The following is a 22644-nucleotide window of genomic DNA, read 5'->3' as shown; positions in this document are numbered from 1 at the left end:
TGACACTAGAATTTTGAGACTCTAGAAAAGTGAGACTTTATACAGTGTACAGTCTACAGTGTACAGTCTACAGTGTAGAACGCTGTGATCTGTACACTCATTTTGATGTGTGCATTCCTTCTGTGTTAAAAATTCCCTTCTGTGCTGAGAAAATTTGGGCCCTTCTCTCACCAAGCGTTTCCTCAGGTACCTACTCATCTGTGCGTGTTTTGTTTTTCAATCCTTTTAGTGACACCTAGTGAAATTTGTGGAAAGTGCAGTTTTACTTCTCTTGAAGAATCAATGCGACTGCAGTAACACACCTTTCACAATTAAACGCTGAAGTGCTGCACCTTATTTAATTTACTGCCACTTGAACTGCTGCCTTTGAAGAATGACACCAGATGCATTTTGGCCATTTAAAAATGTTAAGTTTGAGCCCATAGTACTCTTTCCTACTTTTATGTAGGATAACAGTTATTTTAAATTTTGTCATCTTTCGTTGCTGCTGTTGTTCCTCTAGAGCAGCCCACCTGTAAAAGCCACAAGTATCTGGACTTCTACACAAAACACCAAACTCTTGCAAGAGCTTGAGCTATGCGTTTTTAATATTTGGTATTCCTGGGCTCACTGAAAAGTCAGTCAGATTTGGCTCATTCATGGCTCTAGATAAATCTAACATGGATCTGAAGCATTCTTTCAGCAGCAAATGAAGTTTTCCACAGTGATGGCAAACACATGCCTGCTTCCTCGAGAGAAGGTTACAGCCTTCAAAGGAAAAGCTTCCTCTTCAGAGCAAGCATTCATATGTAACTGCTTTTGAATGTGTAACCTCTTCTTCCTTAAAGTACAAAAACAAGTGGCTTCTGCAAAGGTTTATGTTGGTATGGAATTCAGCTGTGCAAATGATAGAGCAACCAATACAAACAGGGCTCATAAATATTTGGAAAAAATACAAAATGGCTTCAAACAGGCCAATATGAAATGACTGGAACTCCTTCAAAAAATCCTAGGCCTTGCTTGATCTAAGAGGCTTCAACCTCCCCAAACTTTACAGGCAAGTAAGTCAGAGTCAGAACAGGAATCTGTGAAGCACCAACTGGGAAGACAGAATGGTCACCAGGAAAAGATCTGACCACGTGTCACCTGGCACACACGTGTCCAGCTGGTGCAGGTAAGAGCCCCAACATCTCCAAACGAGCTTCCAGGCCCCTGGTTCAGATCTGGTGTTTCACCAGCCTTCTCACAGCTAACTTCCTAGAATTTAGAAAAGAAGGCTTAAGGGAAAAATTAATTCAAGGACACCAACAGTTCAAACATTTTACTAAATCAATTCACACAGTTTCAAAATTGTAAATATAATTAAGGACAACAGGGTTTCTGTATTTTTTCTTCCAGATTTATCAATAAGACAATAAACAAACACAAATTAGGTTTATAGCATCTGTTCTTTTAAAAAAATGAAAGGAACGCCACTTGATGTATTGATAAAAGCACCACAACACAGTTACAAAATAGGGTTGGCCTGTTTCTTTCACAAGTAGAAGACTACATACTCCTAACGGCTTTCTGCTTCAATTCATACTTCATTAAAATAAAACTATAAAATCTCCTAGATTACACTAAGTTCAGACAATGCCTGGTATACAGTGCATTAACAGCAGTAATGCCAACTATCAGTGCCAACATAAAACATTTTAGAAAGTAAAAACAAAACAAACAAAAAATCCTCAAAACAAAGAAACAACAAAAACCCCACCCTTTATTCCCCTAGATGAGCAAAATTTAAAACAAGGGATGCTCTGCTTCACAATGAATTAAGGATGGGGGGAGGACAATGGGTAGAAGAGAGAGGGCTGGTACTGCAGCTTTCTGGGCTTAGTTGGCATCAAGTTTGGCCATTTCCTGCACGTAGATCCCTATACTCTCGCTGTCAAAGAGCACGAAGTACACTGTCTTGATTGAAGAGGACATTGTTGACACAAAATAGCTGGAGATGGCTTTCAGGATGAGCTGAGCGGCTGTCTGCTTTGGGAAGCCATTTCTAGGAGAGGCAAAGAAAAAAAAGGAAAGAAAATCAAGACTTGTTGAACAAGCTTTTGACAATCTGACCTTGCAGGGAATGCTCAGTCTTTTTTCTCTACCACAGCACAGTAAATAGAGCTACAAAGCCAGCGTTTACAGTCTGAACCAGAAAATACAAACTTGTTTGTTTAGGCAAGACTTCAAATGTTCAAACAGAAGAAAAACATTCCAAAAATATAAACACAGAGTCCACACACATTAATGGCTTGAACCTTACAGTATCTGATGGGTCAATTATTCTCATTTAATAGAGAATAAACCAATAGCCAGTCAGCCTGAATTGTTCAGAAAAGCAACATATATGTTAAGAGTTGCGGAGTCCAACCTGTCCTGAAATCAAACCAACCATTAAAGAAAATTAAAAAGGGATAGAGAATTTGATATAGAAAGTAAAGCATGAAAAGACACAAAATGGTTTTACCGCTATTACTGGTTAATAATATAGCACAACATTTTAAAAGTTACTCGTACAGCCTTGCTGCAGACTGAAGAGTATGAGTTGTAGTGGTTTGGTAGTAAGGAACAGCACTGGCAGCCCCCTTCCCATCGTAGATGTGGTAGAAGTGATGTGTGCTGAGGGTCACCTGGGTCACCACGAGCCTTGTCCAGATGGGGTCAGTCTAACCCCACTGGGTTTGGGAAGCCCAAGGAGCTGTGTCAGAGCTAAGGACAGACTTGAGGGACACAATGGCTTTTCTAAGCCAACCTCAGCAACACTTGCATTAGACCCTTTTTAATTAAAGGCTGATTCAATGGAAGTACAGTCCTAAGAAAAATACCTTGTAAGACACCTGCTTGGTATCAACCAGAGAGATTTAAAAACCAGAGGCCTTTCTACTCCTCTAGCAATGCCTAAAGAAGAGGCTCCTGCCTCCTTCTGAAGAAGCCACAGACAAACAGAACAAGCCTTGCTACTTTCTCTTCATGATTGAATTTCAAAGCTCAGTGCCTAATCCGGGAACCCCTTTTAACCTTCTTTTCCACGATTTCATCTAACAGTCCTTGTCTGAAAGTTTCATCTAATCTTAAAACAGGTCAAGCACAATGGTCTGAACAAAGCCATGACCCAAACTGTGAGTTTTACAGGTCATGGCAAGCTTCTGAAATTACACCTGGTAACTAGTGTGGATGTGGCCTGAGCTTTGCTACTGTATTACTCACTAGGTACCTCTACCCACCCAGGCTGCAGTTTCGCCCTGGCCCAAGTCTGTGCACTCCCTGAGCCGCAGTGAGCTCCAAAGGACACAATCAGTGTTACAAGTAGGACCCATACAGAGCTTGAACAACCCTGCTGAACATCACCTGGTTGCCTGCCATGCACTTACATACGATGGTCAGTACTCTTGGTTATAAACTGCATACTATTAATACTACTAATAATTTACAGATTACAGATAGCAGAGTTCCTCAGGAGTGTCCTCAGCAATTTGAGGAAGCTGGGCTAAATTCACCTCTGGCACTAAGAGGTGCAACATCACATAGCATTTGCTCACTGAAGCACCAAACTCTGGTAATGAAATGCTGCTGTTCTCATTACATGCGGTAAGACACAAAATGAGAAAGGCAACTGCCTGTGTCACGGCCCACTTACTGCACATTACCTTACCATAAACTATACTCCAAGAGCAACTCTGTGGTAGTGCTGCCTGTAATGTGATATTGTACACACTGCCTGAAGATAATGCTTGTGATATATCAAAAATGATGACATGAAATAGCTCATGCTGTTTCTTTCTTTTCCAAAAAAGCCCATTTTTTTTTCCTTTTACCCAAGAAGAAAAAGAAGAAAAAGCATTATGAGAAAAACTTGTACTCTTCCTAAGCCAAATGAGCTGGTCAGGAAGAATCAGCTGTGTGACAAGTTAATCAACTGAGAGCACAGTTTTGATACAGGAGCTACTTCCTACTGTCAGCTAACACAGTGAAAAAGACCGAGACTCAGCATCCCTCCACCTCTGATCACTTGCTAGTTACTTATGAATGCTGCATTCTGGCACATAATTGAACACATCTTTGAGGAATTTTGCTCCTGAGCGGGAATTGTCATGCAGGTCAGCATCAAAATGAGGGTACACACCACTGCTGAATTGCTCACAGGGGATTCTGAAGTCAGACAACTTCCACTTCAGTAGTGTTCCAGCAAGGTGGCCACACCGGGGCAAAGGGAAGAAGAGCAGCCTGGTCAGAGGGAGGCGCACACACAGGAAGCCAATTAAAGTAAATTGATTAGGACCACTCTCCCAGAAGAAAAAGTAAAAAATCAGAAACTGCTGACCCAGTGGCCATGTGTGGGCTGCAAGAAACAGAAGCCTCTTACATTGATCTACTGGTCTGAACTAAACTCTTGTGAAAAGCCAGTTTGAGACTTTAGCCAAGTTAGTGTCAATTCAGATCAAAGTCTGAGCCTCAGAATGAGATCCCCACTCCCAGGATGATTTTATGTTCAATCCCTAACTCCCATTTCCCTGTTCTCCTGCTGGCTCTACCAGACTGAACTCCAGGCTACCTTTGTACAGCACCCAACTTCTGCTTTCCACAAGTTGGCTGTAGCTGAGCATCTGGCCCACTGAATGCTACAAATATGCTATTTTATTTTCGTCCGTGATTTATTTGAACTGCCTTCGTCTAATCCCATTCCTCAACTATAAAAGAGAAAGAAACTGTTTATGTGGGTTTATTGGGTGATGTCTGCTTGACAGATGTCTGTACTAGAACAGCTGCATACATGTGGTGTCTTTGGCATTTGTTGTCTTTAAAAGCTTTACTTTTATTTTTTTAACGCTTCTGACTTCATAAAAAAAAGTAGAGTACTGTCAGAATATATTCTGTTCTCTCCAAAAGTAATTTATGCTGAATATCTCTAATTAGGAGAAAAAGGGAAAATATACAACCTCACTACTTCTCAAGGCCTGTTGATCCTTCTCCATCTTTCAAATGCACCACTTGAACTGCTTTGAGTGAGAATGACATTCATACGCCAAGCTGAGGACTTAGCCACAGATCTTGCCTGTCAGTAACCAGATTTCATAACAGAATGCAAATCTCATGATTATTCTAGGTCTCATCATCTTCCACTACCAATCCACTACTTCACAACAAGGGTTGGAAATGGTTCTTCACGTTGGGAATGCTGCTTTGCTGGGAGCTATCCCAAAAAGAAAGGGCTCTGTGGAAGATACTTTATAGTCTCACTTTAGGCACCTACATAACCAGCTCTACAGTCTGTGGAGAAATACAGTCTCTCCAAAGAGCAATTCAGAGTTTCACTTTGTACTGACTAGCCCATGAACCTGACAGCTAATTCAACACGTTAATACAAACTCTTTACTGTATTTCTCTACCATTCCACAACATTTGCTCATATTACCTCCTTAAAATGACACCCATGCAAATTAACCTTATTTGGAGCTTTGTCTGATGCAAGTGACTTAAATTTATGATCCTGGTGAAACTTCTTTTTATTTTTTCACCCAAAAGCTCAAATAGCCCTTCCTGTCCTAACCCCCAGAACATGCAGGAATTCATCTAGTGTTGCAACACAGCACAATGGGAAGAATATTCCTCCTGTGCATCAGCCAACTTCTTTCATGGCAAATTCAAAAGGAGCAGTTGTTCAGGGTTAAATACACAACTGTGTCATCCAGCCTAGATTTGGCCCTTGGTCTTCACACTGAGCCATCATTACGGGCTAAGTGTTCCAAACCTGCCTTCCCATCTCAGACTCAAAGAGTGTCAGATTAAATCTGTAGTCCATATTTAGGCTCTTAAGACCATGATCCAACTTTCAAAGGCACTGAGCATCCTGTACAAAGTCAAAGGACCTTAACTTTAGACTTGTGCTTTCGAAAACCTTGGCAAAAGTTTCTAAAGCCTTTTTTTTTTTCCCTGAAAAATTCCTGTGATGTAAACTGCATGGAATTCAGCTTACAGTTTTGGGTGAAAGCTTGAAGTGACTCTGCAAATCCTGAGCATCAAGGCATTTCAGGTTTCCTGCTTAAACAAATGCTCAGCCATGTCTTCTGGTCATCCTAAGACGTGTTCAGTAAGTTTAATTATGCACTAAAACTAGGTGTAATAGATCTCTTTTCTTCATGTTCTCCTCCACATCTTCAATTTATATGAAAAAATCGACAGCCTGAAGTCTTTTAGTATCATCTTGAAAAGTTCATTTTATGCTCTTTAACTTATTTGTGTGCTTTAAGATTCTGCAGAGATCACTACTGGACCTGCCAAAAAGTTGAACTAGTATTCAGGAAAGCACTGCAGGCTCTGTGCAGAGCTTGAAGAAACCTAGAAGAAACATTTCATTCAGGGAACTGACCTGAACAAACAAGAATAAAGTCAGCATTGTAGCAATGGGTTTTGCGCATGAGAAGGAACTGGAACACGTGAGATGGCACTAAGAAAATGTGACCTATTTGGCATGGGGTTTGTGTAACAGCCTTACCTGCCACTACCAATTGAAGGAAATGCAATTGATTTCAGCTTCTTTTCATCAGCCAGAGCCAAGCAGTTCTTCACCGTCTTTTCCAGCAGCTCCTCACATTTGTCTGAGCCCCAACCTGGGCTGTTACAGTGGATCACAAATTTCGCAGGCAATCCATGGCCAGCACTGACAACAGCTAGTAAGAACCGAAAGTGAAACACTATTACTTTCTTCTCCTTAGGATTAAGAGTGCACATATGATTAAAATAGCAAACAATTGACAGACATTCCTTTAGACCCTCTGAATGTTTTACATTACAAATCACAGAGCCTTGAAATATAACAACATGATTACATAGACTTTGTATTTTCCATTTCCAGCTGCATTTTACTGTGGTAATTTATAAATAATAGCTATAATCGAGCTTATTTTAGAGACAGCAAGAATTCATGGTCGACATCAAAGGAAACACATTTATATTGGGGACTGTGCAAACTTCTGTAATATGTAAGGAGAAGGGGAAGTAATCTGTTAGAATGTAAACTGTTCAGGGGATGATCTTGCTTTGGTTCAGTTTACTTCAGAGCTCCAGTAAGTATTAGGATGCTAAACAGTCACACAGTTACCACCTGTGTGACCTTCAGCTACTTGTGCTCAATACAGTTTGTTCAGACACCTCCTGATCACACTGCAGCCCCCAAAACTGGAAGAGTCCAGAGCTACTAGTGCTCTGCAAACTGTTAAGGAAGGCTAGAAAAGAGCTGAATTAAGATTTTTGCTTTAGTTCTGGATTTGTTTCTGAGTAACTGTAAAGAAAACATTTTGCAGGACTTCAAGACTTTGGGCCTGATCTTATTCAAGCTTTTTTTTTTGTGTATGGGTCATCCAAGACCACTTAAACAATGCTGGTTCTACTTTATCTCTTTCATCACATTCTCGACAGACAGTTGGAGAGGATTCATTTATATATTTACAACGCTTGATTCACACTGTTTATATACAAATGGGCAAGGCCTTGTACTTACAAAGAAACAAAGAAGAATTTTTAGTATGTTAATCCTATATGATCACCACAATACTACCACAGATGTGTGGGGACTAAAGATGCAGCACAGGGGCGTTCTCTCAGCAGGAGAACAGAGTCTGGGTTCACCACAGCCCATCACAGAGCAAGAACAGACTGTGCCCTGCCTGCCAGGAAACAGGACAAGAGGATCACGGTCACTTCTGAACTCACAAGTCTGTGGTTGCCATTAAAAGCCTGTAACTTTGGCTTGTTTAAAAAAGAAATAAATATATAAATAAAAAAGGAAGGGCAAGGAAAAGATTCCAATCCTAATCACAAACTGAGGGAAGAAAAACACCTAGTTGAAATCTGAAGAGCACACCCTGAACCTTCAGAAGGAGTCAAGCTCCTTAATACACACACACTTTGAGGTGTGATCATACATGGCCACAAAAGTGTAGGTATAAAATGGCAACTTACACCTCCAAAAACTATGACAAAAATACCCTTTTTTTTCTTTTTTTTTTTTAATAAAAAGCCAGGTTTGTGAAGGTGCACAAAGGCCAGAAATCCCCTACTCCATTCTGGAATGTTTATGAGACATTTTTTTATTTAAGTGTAGTAGAAATAACTATTGGAGCACAGTCATCACATATGGATACTATCCTGTAGCTGCTGCAGGAAAGAGAAAACAGACTTTGTCATGTGGCGTTCTGACCAGAGGTTAATCAGAAGGGTCTATTTTGAAGGACTATGGAAGTACAAGCATTTATATTCTTATGAGTTTGTAGATTCTCAACATGTTGAATAGCCTCAGTGTTAGTCAATGCTAATTTGTCATAATGTGCACCTAAAATGCTGGCAGATTCATAATACATCATAAATCCAAGAAAAATCTATTAAAAGCAGCTGACATATCTCTAGTCAGATGTGAAATGTGGATAATATCATTGTCCTGAAATAATAAAATACTGTATCGATATGCATCACCAACTTTAATATTTCTCAGGGAGTGTTTTCTAGGGTAGCCATTCATTAACTTATTAGAATTCTGTTGAGGACAACTGTTAATTACTAAGAGCAGTTGTCCCTTACTTCAAATGCAAATGCTCTGCAAGGAGAGTGTTCTGCTTTTGCTGGAGAAAGAGCGAACTGTGGCTATGTCCTGTGCTAGTTACAATTATAATCCGGGTATGGATCCTGGTTATTGGTAGATTAAAGGGATATCCATATAACTGAGAAATCCGAAAACTGGCTATCTGTGTGACTGAGAAATTGAGGTGCCCCAGTTTTCTCTAGAGTTCTCCTAAAAGTCCCTGACAAGCAGTTTCTGGCGGTGTCCTCTAGAGCTCCCCCCAGACCCCCAGACCCGAGGGCTGCACGCATGGCTGGGAAAAGAAATCTTTTCTCTCTAACTTGTAACCGATTTGTGAGCAGTTTGTTCTGATACAGAACACTGTACAGAAGTAAGAAGGTAAAAGGAATTATTACACATATTCTTGCAGAACAAGAATTCCAAGAAAAACTTATTAAAAGGAAAAAGACCAACATATTAAGTACCAAAAGTAAACAGCTGAAATTTTTCCTGTCAGAGCTGAAGGCTTATATCTCCCTTTCAGCTTCAGTCAGAATTCGTTTACAAAACTGTGCACACTGTATTTATTTTTATAGCATAAACACAGATGGCAGAATCAGCCTTCTATATGAACAACATGCATCAGCAATTTCACAGATGGTGTAAAATTATATATCACCATTACCAAACTTTATTACTCATATAGTAGATTTTTCTCAGATATTACATAAATTTTGATAACTAGGCACCAAACGTCATAAGCTTTTATAGTGATGATTTTGGCACTGATTAAACAAAGTACCCAAGCAGATGCTTAACTTTAAGCACATTCTTAAGTTCAGTGAAAGTCAGTGGCACTTCAGCAAAGCAGATGTTTAACAGAGTTGGGCTCAACTGTTCTGAAAAATAAGCATCTAATTAATTGCTTTTCTGAACTGTGCCCTTAATAATCAACATTTGCTGTGTGTGCATGTACCCATGCACAGCCTGCTGGTACTTGTAACACCACATCACTACACCATTTCCTAGATGCTTTGGTAAAGGTTACTTAAGATGCAACGCGTGTATTTTAACTTTGGAGAACACAAATATCATGTAACCTGTAAGAGTTGTCTGGAGACGTGACAAGAACCCAAGTGTTGTACCAGAAGGATTTCAGCCTCCTGACCACAACGAAGACCCGGCAGGCAGCGAAGCCGGTGCCCGCAGAGTTTTCGTTTGCAGGTTCCCGAAGCGCAGAACCTCACCTCCAGCTACGTCCAACGGTCCGTTCTTTTTCCGAAGCTCAATGACAGCTTCCACAAACTCCTTGCCGCCTTTCTTTTCCAAAGTGCTCCCTGAACAGAGAATCGTTAGCTTACTCCTCTGATCCCAGGTTTCCACAGCAAACATGTGATTAATCGTTATTTTTTATTACATCATTCTAGAGTTTTCTGCCCAAACATTTTTTGGGGGACTGCAAAGTAAGATCTAAACCTTTTGGGACTTCAGAAATAGCTAGTCATTAAAAACAACAACAACAACAACAAAAAGAAAAAGAAACTAAACCAAACCAAAAGACAACCCTAACAACCCAAAAACCTCACATCCCTTGTTCACATTCTCAGAATCCAATTTTAAAGACAAAACACCTGATGTGACATCCCTACCTCCTTCCTTAGCACGAGCATCTGTTAGTGTGAAATGTTCCAGAAGAATGTGCTAGCTCAAGAGTGGCTGAAGGTTCATAATTCCTTCCCCTAAGATTCATTTCCCCTCTCTCTTACAAATTCTTTTAAAGAGCCATTTGCCACAATAAGAATTTGAAACTCACCTGATCTTGGTCCCTGACCCCAACAGGTGGCACCAGGAATGAAACAGTCTCGTGAGTGCAGCGGGCTGCTTTACTTGGTAACTGCCCAGCTTGTTGAGCCACCTTTAACCAAGAGGAAGAGCCTCAGAAATCAGGAGAATCTCTAAGGAACATATTCCTCCAATGAACTTCTCTATACTACAGCTAAGGAGCTGGACAAAATCATTCTGGGAGGAGAAGAGCTGTGCAGCGTGTCAGGGCAACCAAAAGGTATGCTGTTTACAAAGGCAGTCCATCACTAAATGGTTTAGATCTTATTTTGCAGCTCTAGTTGTAAATATTAACTTAAAAAAAATGGCCCAAGAAAGCATTTTCCTAACTACATAAGCATCCCACATAATTTTGCACTGTGCATATTAATTATAAAGGTAGATAAGTACAAAGCAGTGATATCATAAAGGCTCTGATTTGAGAGATTACTTTGAAAACTGATTTCCAATAATTCAGAACTAGGATCTCTAAAGATCTAGACATTTATTCGGTGAAACCCTTTACTTTCACTGATGAAGAAAGAAAAACCACATTTTCTGATGGAAGTGCACATACTATACGCTCAAGGAAGCAGAACCCCTCCAAGATTCAGTTGACTAAATGGAGTTATAGCTCTAAGAACTAAGAGGACTGCAAGATGCTTTTGCTTTGACACCATTGCTACATTTCTTCCAAAAGTAAAATTAGAAGTTGAAAACAATGCATTTGTTTGTTCACTCAAATACTGGCTCTCTGACCCTGCCTCTATTCTGCTATTGGCAGTCCATTGCTTTTGGAGTACAAAAGCTGAGGATAATTAAACAATGCATGCCTTTTCTTTTGCCTTTTTCATAACCAATTCACAATGAGTATTGGCCAAAAGCTGGATTGCAATGTCAGATTGTAATTTGTTCTTTGTGCTCATTTGAGCTTTCTTATATAAATACTTCAGTGTAAGTTTATTCAGACAAACTCCTCACTACGAATTTTCTGAAACTCAAAGTTACCTATTCCCGTGGAACTGAGTGGAAAGCACCATCTTAGCACTCTCTTAGAAAAGACAGCGATGAATTTATTTCTAGCAGCAAATAAATAGTCCTTGCAGACTGTACTGGGAAGGGAGATCCAGCCCAGAATGGAGGTGCCTGGAAATGAGCTGCCAGACACCAGGTCATACAAACATCACTGACAGAGCAGGGATGGGGAAGCAAACAGTCTTCCATTCTAGTCTAGTCTTGTTGTATGTATTTCTATATCATTCCTATTTATATTTGTATATATTCCAGTTACATTCTCCTCCAGTCCATAAACTCAATCAGTCCTAAAACCCATTACATTCATAATACTTAATTTCTCTTGTTTCAAGGGGAAACATAATTAAGCATTGTGCAGAATCGAGGAACAGAAAAGACCTATTAAGTAGGTCATTTCTTTGCCATTGCAAAGCTGTTGTACATTTAATGGAATTTAGCCTAGTTTGGTTTAATTCAATCCAGAAGGATCTCTTTTTTTCCTTCTATGGGGAATTAATTTATAATTAAAAGCAATGAACAACCCTATCAGTTTATTTCACTGAGCTCTCTTCCTGCAGATCCAGTACAAAGAAGAGCAAAAGTAGTATTTGCTAGGAATCAGTGAGGCTTTCTGCATTTACTCCTCAATTATGCTGCTCTGTCTGATTAATAGTGAGGGTTTATATCAAAATCGTATTTCAGACCTATGTTGTAAATTAGCTTCATCTGGGAAAGGACATACTGTATTTAACTATTTTCCACTACATTGGCAAGTTTCTTGATGGAAGTCTTGCTTCACAGCTTCAAGGTTAGTAGCTTATTTGCTCACAGGCATAAATATGTGTCACTCCCATGAGAATAAGATCATTATTATCTCATGCTTTCCAAGCAGGCATTGGTATCAGTGTTGAAAACAGCGTTAGCAGAAACTTAGGCTCTAAAAGTCTCAGGATAACCCCCAGTACATTTAAATTGTTAGGGAAAAAAACAACAAAAAATAATAAATAAATAAATAATTTAGATGGGTAAAAGTTAATCATTGGAAGCTAAGCATTTGTGCACTTCTATTCTTTCTTACAGCAGTCAGAGGCAACAGGAACCTACACTAAGGAATGAGCAGTGCAGCTTTGAGAGACAGTTTTCTTTGTAGGGTAGGAAAGCATTTCTTTGTCAAAGAGTAGGAGCAAGCACATCAGCTAAATGGGTCTGAAAGACTTTAAAAAGCATATTCTTCAGATACAGGATATTAGGGCATTTTTATTTTAATGTCTCTGCATAACATTTAGCCAGCCAAGTCCCAGCTGCTCCTGGCAGGCTATGCAGAGCTGCAATTGCCCACACATTACTCAGCAAGTAGCCTGTTCAGAAAAAGCAGGTGTTGTATAACACCCAGCTCTGCAGCAGGACACGTGTCCCTCCAAACCAGCACTGGAACAGGACCTCAGGCCTGCAGGGACTCCACCCACACAGCAAAGAGGGGGTTCAGGTGAGAGGCTGGGATGTGGTTTTTAAGTGTGGTGGGTCTTCACCCTTACCAGTGACTTCTGTATTCAGCCCAAATTCTGAGTTGCCTTGTCCAATTACCAAGGCAGTTCAGTAAAAGTACTGCTACCCTTTTACAAAACCCTTCAAAATACTGTACGCAGAGAGGGATACAACTAAGATATTCAAGGGACACTTAAGATACTGAATTAAGATGTCTGTTATGTTTTCTACTGTGTGTTCTCTCATCAGTGTAGCTTAGATGACTGACCACCTGAAAAATGCCTGTAATGTCACTAGCCATGGTCACTAGTCTGGGCGTAAGGACCATTGAACACGGCTACAACGGTAATTGGTCCATAGGTAAAACGTAAATGAACTAACCAATCTCAAGAGTTCATAAAATACAGATGGGCTAGATTCAGCACGTCAGATGTGAACATCTGAAACTTGGCATGGAAAGAGTGAACTGGAACTGGTTGTAAGTCTCACGATCAAGACTCAAATCATATTCAAAACAGGCATTTAACATGTCAAACAAACAATGCCGTAGTTCTTTTTCCTGGGTCACACGCCTGCATTGAACGTACTGTTCCTGCACTTCAAATTTTGGCAGTGCGTTCTGTTGTTACTTCTGAAAGTCTGATTTGGTGATAAAGATCAGAAATGCCAACTGAGTTTGCAATTATGCATTTCTTTTTATTATCAGTCAGGACTGCTGGAAGTGAGAAATGAATGCAAATCTGCATAGCTACAACAAGCTTGTGGCTGCTGATTGACCATGCACACACATACAAACTCCGCAGCACTGAACTTGCCATTACCTACTTCACCACCGGTGTAGATGTCAGAGTTTGTCGGGTGAACGACAGCATCACTGTCGATCGTGGCAATGTCAGCCTGTACAACTTGCAACTACAACAGGTAAACAGATGTATATCAACCACGTTGGACAGAGACCCAGCACAGGCTCTACATTTACACATGTACCAACGTCCATATTTTCCTACCTTTACATCTCCAAACCTTGCGCCAAAGGAGTATGCTGAAGTGTGTGTGCAGGTGTGTGTAGAGAAAGGGGTGTAGGGAACAGGAGGAGGAATCTTGAGTATGACATGATCAAATAAATGTTAAAATGACAAGTCAGAGCAATCACACGAGATCATTTCCAAAGTTTTAAAATCAGCTAATACCCCATTTCACTTTGCAGAAACCTAGAACAACCAGTTCCCCACAGAGCATGACACTAAAATATGGAATCTGTTTAAACAAAGAAATTCAAGATCATCAAGCCAAACAAAATAACTAGTTTCTCCATTTTGTCAGCATCAATAAGCTGACAGGCACTAATCTTCATATGTATAGTGAGCGACTCACCATTTTGTTTTGAAAAACGACAGTCTCCTTCATATGGAGGACACCATGTATTTGCAGGCAGGGATGTAATGAATTTGCTTTTAAAAATTTAAATGATCGATATTACATTTTAAAGATACAGCATATTTGCTAATTATGTCTTGGAATGACTGAGACATGTACAAATATACATATTTCAGAGAAAGGCTGATTTAAAAATTAGCCTTTTTAAATATTTTTCTTATTAAATTACATATGTACATTCCCATAGGAAATGCAGTAGTAGAGGAATTATGGGTTGCAATCCATTAAGGAAGTTCTAAAAAAAGACAGCAGCAGGTATAATCAAATAAGAAAGGAAGGCAGTACATAATGCATAAATTTTTCTTTTGCTGAAGAACAGGCTTTTGTTGAAGGATGATTTTTGTTTTCAATCTGGAACAAGACAGAAGCTTTAAAAGCAATATACCACCTATGATAGTATGTGGAAGTTCAGTGTTGGTATAATGTCAGCATTTTTTTTCAGCTGAATGTGAAAGGGACAAGGAGTAATTTAAGCATAATGGAAACAAATTGTTTAACAGAATTAAACATGAAATCAAGGTAAGAAAGATTTGGGGATAGTTCATTATTCCTCTAAAAATCGTATGGTTACTCTGAGTATCAGGAAGAAACCCCAGGACTGCAGTTAGAATGGAGAAACTGCTTATTTTGAAAACAACCTGACAAAAAGGTATTTTAGTCCTCAAAGTATCCAAATAAGAAACCCCCCAAAATAGCTAACAGTCACATATGATCATTATGGAAAAGAATTTAAATGATTTGTTTTAACTGAAATCAACTTGAAGACCAGCAATAACTGCAAGTATTCAGATTTGGTGAAAAAAAAGTCTTTTGAATACAGTTCTTCAAGAAAACAGAACCTGCGAGATTTGAATTTCTGCTTTTATTAAATGTATGAAGCCCTAAAGAGTAAATTCTGGGTTCCATAACTTCCATGTGACCGTTAGTTGTGTCAACCCATGCCCCATTTACCTAGGTCATCTTTAAGGTCAATGTCAGCATTGGTAGGATTGATAATGGCCTCCACCTCGAAGCCGGCTAAATTACTGATTTCACTGTGAATAAGGTTCAGCTGAAAAGAAAAGCATGAGGTGGGAAATAACAGGACAGCTGGGAAATCACAGAGAAGCTGCAGAAAAGTGAGCTTTGCAACACAGATGGAGATAGCATCACTGCAAACATATATGCAAAATAAAAGGCAGGTCATAAATGAGGATTATTATCCAAAAAAAATTCAAACACAAGACTCAAACATTGTTCACACTGGGAGGATATGAATGTACCGACTAATAAGCTCTATTTTGGCTTTGCGCTGACTCCTATTTGGGATTCTTAGCCTGGCATTATAAGAGGATACTTGTTTCGCCTCGTGGTATAGATGAAGGACACCCTAATCATTTCTCAAGCATCAATTACAGGAATGTGCCATGATCGTTCAGCGCTGCTACTGGATAAAAGATGCTGCTCCTCCTTCTTTATGCCAGCAAACAGAAGCCTATCTGGGGGGAAGCACGCACCTGTCTCCAGTGGTTCCTCCATCCCAACAAAAGGACATGTTTCTTTTTCTTTCGTTATTAGTGGTCACCGTTTTCTATATCGCTGTCACTTCAGTTTTCATTTGTACAATTCTGCTGCCTTTTGGAATGGCTGGTGACATGCAGTAAGCAGGCACTATTCTGTACTGATTGCTTCTAGTTTTTAATTTGCTTTACTTCTCTTTGTCACTTATGAAAATTGAGACTTTAACCCCACCCATTAATGCACAATAAGGCTGAGGGGAGACCTCTTTGCTCTCTACAACTGCCTGAAAGGAGGTTGGAGCATGGAGGGTGTTGGTTTCTTCTTCTGAGTACCAAGTGACAGGATGAGAGGAAATGGCCTCAAGTTGCACCAAGGGAGGTTCAGATTGGATATTAGGAAAAATTTCTTCATGGAAAGGGTTGTCAGGCATTGGAACAGGCTGTCCAGGGCAGTGGTGGAGTCACCATCCCTAGAGGGGTTTAAAAGATGTGGAGATGAGGATCTTAGGGACACGTTATAGTGCCAGAGTTAGGCTATGGTTGGGCTCAATGATCTTGAAGGTCTCTTCCAACCAAGATGATGCTATGATTAACTCCTCTCATTAACACCCATGTATTTAAAACATGCTTCTCAATTGCTGCCTGAACCATTACAGAAGCAGAAGGATTTCTCATGGGTATACAGGAAGGTGAAGCAGTTAGCACAGATATCTAAAAATTAATCTCAAATCTGCATATGCTCTTTAAAGTACAAAAATAACTAATAAAATATGAGAAAGCGCAGATTTCAGCTTCTAGCAATACATTTTGAGCAAGCCTTACAAACTAGTATATAAAATAAGAAGTTGATTAAAAAAAATCGGACCAGCAATGGTAACAAACTGATCCTACTGTATCTTACTAGTGAGGATGTTTTTTGGAAGTACTTGGAGGTGTAAAGCAACAGCAGTTTGCTCACTACTGACAGTTCGGGTGTCTCATCATAGTACGTGACCCACAGCACAGAAGCAACATCATTTAAGGCAATTTGATGAGAATGCTGAACTTGGCAAAGGTTGACAGGTAGGAGAGGAAGCTCATAAGCAGGCTGCGTGACACTGCTTCGTCCTCAGTCTCAGGAGTCTGATTTCACATGTACCAAGTTTACTTCCACCAAAACTTAAAACACTTTAAAGTGCAAAACATGCACTTTCATGCATGGAAATTGGTTATCTATATCATACATTATGCTTATATTAACAGCATGCATTTAAAATGATCATTTCAGTAGCTGATTAGGCAATATAAAAATCATCTATGAAACAGAAAGTTCTCATTATGCAAGTCCTGAAGCCAGCTGCAGTTAAGCCAGGCTTTCTTTCTAAGCCAAAGCCTGCTGGGTTCAACCTATGAAGCATAACACCTACATTCAGGCATGGCAATGAATCTCATCAATAACTAAGTTCTGTCTCTTGGTTTGTAATCCACATTCTGTAAACTTAACACTTCAAATCTTCTCCTTGTGTATGTGAGTTTATTAATAGGGAATGTGAGCCAATTCACATAACCAATACAAGTGAATGGGTCATTTAAGGAGGCCAACATCCATATGCTTAGTTTTATGAAAAAAATATTTCCATTCCATTCATGTGATTACATGAATTGACCTTCTTTCTCTTTTTAAAAGCTTGCATTTTCATATAGTTTACTCAAGCAACATATGCAAATTAGGTTCCCTCAAAACAGGGTGATTTTGGCTAAAAATGAGTGTAATTCAGCTCTGGTTTAGGTACAGGTCTGTTCGGGAATTCGTAATAAAAACTAAGCAAGCCTGCTTTCCAAATAGCTTAGAATCTTTTAATACTTCACACGTGGCACGTTATTCATACTTGAGTTTGAGTCTTGAGTTTGACTACAAGCAACTGCTGTTTAAAAAAAAAAAAGTCAAATCAAATAAAACCAAAATGTTAAAGAAACTTTATGAATTTTGAAATAAACACAACAACAAAACACATGCACACACCAAAAGACTGTTTTGTGGAGATTTTTGCATGTTCCTAAGTGCATTTTGTTCATTTTATAGGTGACTCTTTTTGATCCCTAATTCTGTGTTCTACAACTTTTTGCCCCAGATCTCCTGGCTGTAGACCATTTTGGTTTCAGATCTTTAATCTACCTCTGTGCCTACTCATATATGGGATTTACATAGCAACCAGCTGATAATTAAAGTTTTAACAGCAACAAGATGCTTAAAAAGGCGCCCAGCACTGATAGCATATGTTGGCAGCTAAGTATTATTTTACTAAATGTTGCATGTACTGTTCACTGCGCTGTTAGCTATATGATTGCCAAAAAACAATTAAAAAAAAGATGTTGTCCCGTAGAATTAAATTCTCCAATGAATAATTGCTTAATTTTACTACCCAATAGTAGGAAACACGTATTAGACGGAAGAAGTGATTCCCTAACGGGCCACTTAAAAAAATAGGCACAACGTACAAATACATGTGCAAAGAATGGACATAACTTCAGGTAATATTTATATTACAGGTGAGTTAGACTAGATAAAGTGCAGATGGCACTTAGGAGGTCCATGAATATTTTCTGAACCAAACCCTGCATTTCTTATTTCAGACAAAATTACCTTTAAAATCTTGTAACTTTTTTCTGGTGTGAGTTTCATACAGAAAACTGAAGATGCTTATTGCAGACAATAAGCTGAGTTCGCTCTGAAAGTCCAAATCCTAACGCTTAGAGGCAGAGTTGTAAGACCTCAAGCCCATCTACTCCATAATTGTCTCAGGAAAAACAAATTAGTTAATGTGCAGAATACCATGTTTTCTTTGGGATGTCACTTGTGGGATGTGCAATTATTTACATAGTTTACTAGATTTTAAGAGTTAATTAGAGTAGCACTAATACATTTCCACAGGAATAACTGAAGGGTTCTTTGCCGTTTCCTGACCTCTGAGAATTTCTAGCTGACTGTCAGCAGTTACCTGAAGATTAAATGCAATAACAGTATATTTTAAAAACTAAATGATACCCAGGTTTGCAACATTCTCATTTGTGTCTTCAGTAGCTAAATTTGTGGATATGAGAAGGAAGAAAAGCTGTTCTTGCAAATAAAGCCCTTCCCTTTCCCTCCTGCAAACATGGAGCCAAGAAAAGAATTCTCCCATTAAATACTCATAAGTGACGTGATACTGAGAACAGGATTTATTTTCTTCCTTCTCTGCATCTAGTCAATTATTTCCTGATCTAGCAGATAGTGGTTTTGCAGACCAGAGACATGATGCAAAGGTGTTCAAGGATGTCACGGGAGGTTCGAAAGATAGCAGTTTGGTTTTTTCTGCTTCAGGTTTTTGTGTTTGCACTGTGGTTTATTAAGAACACACAGAGCATGAAATTATATTGAGAATCCGTATGTACAAATTCAAGAAAAATCAAATAACTGTGATTAATACAAATATGTTAGCTTTTCAAATGGAAAAGCTCAAAATGTTTTTACATATTAAGCTTTCCTTCCATCCATGTGAAGAGCGTAACTGTATCTCCATTTTGCAAATGGGGAAGGCAACAGAGAAAGAAAAGGTCATTTACAGTCTCTTTGAATCCGCCAAAATGAGAAGGCAGGAGTCAAGGTTTCCAGGCCTCCAGCCGAACCACCTAAACTCCCTGTTCCTCCCTGCCCAAGAGATTTTTCCTTCCCTTAAAATGCTGTTTAAGGACAGTGAGGATGTGCTGAACGGCAGACGGGTTCTGCCACAAACAGGCAAACAGGCAAACACCTTCTGCCCTCACAGGCTTTGCCAAAAAACAACATGTACAAATCTAAGGAATCAAACTGCAACACTACTGTGCAGAAGCAAATTCTTAGTTCTTTATGAATACCAAATGGCACTAATTTAAGACAACTGTAACGAACCAGATTTTTTCCTGTGAAGTATCGTACTTAGATAAATACTTTAAAACCAATATTATATTTTTAAACAGCAATTGCATGTAGAAATGGCTCAGCAGAAGCATTTAGCCAATTCAAAGTCACTAGTGTTTTTACAGATAATTGTTATATTTAATTTTTAAATTTCCAAAATAAATAGCAATTATTTGAGACTTCCATGTGTCACTTAAATAATTAACAACCACCACCATCAATGAGACTGCAGCCTGATAAACCTGCATGGAGCAGCAAACACCCAGGAGCCTCTTGGCCCATGCAAAACACACCTCACGTGTAGGAGAGAGAAAGGCTCCAACTCCCACTGATCCCAAGATTGAAAGATTTATCTTTGCCTTTTTATTCCAAGGAAATAAACATTATTTTGATAATTTTGAAAATGCATGTTTTGAAAATATTTCTAGGAATAAACCAGCATAAAAGGGGTTTTTTTTGTTGTTGTTTTTATGCTAAGTATAATCTCTTTGATCACTACAGCATAAAGGTTTTTTGCATTTTACGCTTTCCACATTTTCAGTCTTAATGAGAAAGAATTTAGCTTGGTCTAAATGTGCTATTTTGGGGGTAAATCAGAACAAAGACATTAATACATTATTTCTCAGCTCAAACAAGTCACAAATAATAGGATACAGAAAACTCCTATATTCATTAGACATAGCCTACTTTGCTTAGATTTTTACAGTAACCATTTACTGCCTCTGAAGACAGTTTCTCACAGGGAATCAAAATCACAATATAACCTGTGCCAGAGACATCTCAACAGCACCTATGGATTCTCTGCACCTCAGTAATTCATCCATTTCAACTGGAGTGTTCCCTCACAGGAGACAAACGGGTTTCCATTTTTCTTTTAATTATGTGTACTGTGTTACAACTAAAAGCTGACACCTGGCCCCTCTCATGCACTAACTGACCATGACCCAGCATGGGGCCAAACATGTCATATCAGTAGTTTTGTCAGGGACTGCACTCCAAGCAAATGAGAAAGCCAGAAAATCCATTTCCCAGCACAAGGTACTCACTGGAAAGCTCTACAACAGACTCTGGCTTTGCTCCCCACAGCTTAAAGCAGTCCTGGAGTTCACGATTCTCTTCCACTGCACCAAGACCAAAGTCCTGGTTATTTGCTGGGTCAATCTTGCTGGAACGCAACACCAGGTCTTATTACAGGTTTCTTATAGTAACTAAAAGGGGCTCAAGATCAGGTCCAGAAGGTTGATGTTACTTGCTTTTTTGAAATAGTTTGTAAATTCTGGGTTCTAATTTAGTCATTAAAATGTTTTATAAAAATATATTCAAAACTATCCCCCTAACAAAAAAACCCTACCAAATAAGCAATCTAACACTAGCTGTAAAATTAAAGGTGGAAAATCACATAACTTGCAAAAAACAATGTTACTCTCGTGCAAACAAACTGTGGGAAGGAGGATAAATGGAGAACCACCTGAGTATGACATAAAAATGAGTCAGAGGAGACACATCCCACAATGGACAATGGCTCATCTTTTATGACTTACAATGATCTGATTACTGAATGATGGAAGAAAGATGCAGTTTTACTTAACAAAATTTTGTATCATGAACTAAAGGCAGGTTTCAAGATAAAAGACCGAATTAATTTAATGAATTGTCTCTTCAAATGGATCCTCTCTTTAATCAAACATGTATTTGTATTAAACCACCCCATGTCCCAAAGCATATTCACAGGGAAAAAAGGATTGTTGACTTCTAGCTTTTCATAAAAGCATCATTATTACACAGCATTAACTTTTGTAAATAACAAAGCAGAACAAAGCATAAAACCATTATTATGCGCAAATGTCTAAAATAGTTTTTGATAAAAACCTGTAAATCATTTACATCAGCAGTGAAGTGGGCTGCCCATTGGAAAAAAGACATTTTAGTCTTAGAATAATCTCATCTTCAGCAGAAGCTGAGCTGTAACAATTATGCTGCTTATGAATAAAGTGAGATAGATTACAAGCACACAGGCTTTCCTTTGAGTATTTAATTATGTAGCCATATGAAGTCTCATTTATATATTGTTAAAATGTTCCAAAAGTGGTTTCAGAGAATTTCTTTGTTCAAAAACTAATATGATACATCTCCTCAAGTGCTCAGTGGGGAAATGTCCATTGTACCTAGATGTTCTGGGGAAAGTGGGATGGTGGGAGGGGGTATTCCCTAAGCAGCGCTGAAAATAGGTATTCATTATAAAAATGCAGGAGCATACCTTCTGGCCCAGAAACAGACTTTTGGTGGACAGGACTGTGAAACCATCCGCAGGAGTTCCCTCTGTTGTGCTGTCAGCACTGGCTGATTTGCTCACTTCTCCCTGCTTCTTCTTCCAAAAATACAGTTAATTAGTTAACTCAAGACTGAGAGAAAAACACCATTTAACAACACTAAGATATATGACATGCCATAAATGCTTACCAGGCAATAAAATGCCAGTACAAACACTGGGGTTTGGATTTTATCCTTCAGTCTAACTAAGGTGACTGATTTCAGCTGAAAGAACCAATAGAAAAAATGACCTCAACGTCTGCACATCTACATAAGCCTTTTCTTGCCTAGGACAGTGCACAATTCAGACGACAGTTCTCTTAAATGTTGCAGGAAAACATGTAAACACCTCAGACTTTTAACAGCTTTCTAATGGCTTTTGTGGAAAATGATGATGTATCTATTTATACATGTAGGCGGACATTAATTTTAAGGTAAAAACTGACTTGTTAGAGCACAAACTTTATCTCTCTGTGAAGGGAGGTGCTCCCAGATTTCAGAAACTGATTTTTAGAAATACTGCTTTGAATTCTGGTCATCCTTAGAGCCAGTGTCAGAACAATACATCTACTTTCTACCTGCCTAGTAGC

The 22644-nt window shown here is 39.0% G+C and overlaps 1 protein-coding gene across 6 annotated transcripts in view; it reads right to left on the bottom strand.

Annotated features, from left to right (window-relative positions):
• Positions 1–1291: 1291 nt before the first annotated feature.
• The window catches only part of MACROH2A1 (macroH2A.1 histone), a 46287-nt gene continuing 24934 nt past the window's right edge, over positions 1292–22644 (bottom strand). For 3 of the 6 annotated variants that reach the window (XM_080353057.1, XM_080353058.1, XM_080353059.1), the window contains 5 exons: positions 22002–22112; positions 15281–15380; positions 9820–9909; positions 6512–6686; positions 1292–2023 (listed from right to left, as the gene is read on the bottom strand). In XM_080353057.1, the coding sequence (XP_080209183.1) occupies positions 1858–2023; positions 6512–6686; positions 9820–9909; positions 15281–15380; positions 22002–22112 (642 nt within the window). In that variant the 3' untranslated portion in view covers positions 1292–1857. Of the gene's footprint in view, positions 2024–6511; positions 6687–9819; positions 9910–13713; positions 13805–15280; positions 15381–22001; positions 22113–22644 lie in introns of all 6 variants that reach the window. The other 3 variants (XM_080353061.1, XM_080353060.1, XM_080353062.1) reach the window with 3 other exon arrangements.

The sequence above is a fragment of the Nesoenas mayeri genome (assembly GCF_963082525.1).
Source record: "Nesoenas mayeri genome assembly, chromosome: 14".
Taxonomy (NCBI): Eukaryota; Metazoa; Chordata; class Aves; order Columbiformes; family Columbidae; genus Nesoenas; species Nesoenas mayeri.
Note: the sequence above shows the minus strand (reverse complement) of the source record. Positions and strands in the feature narration are given on the sequence as shown.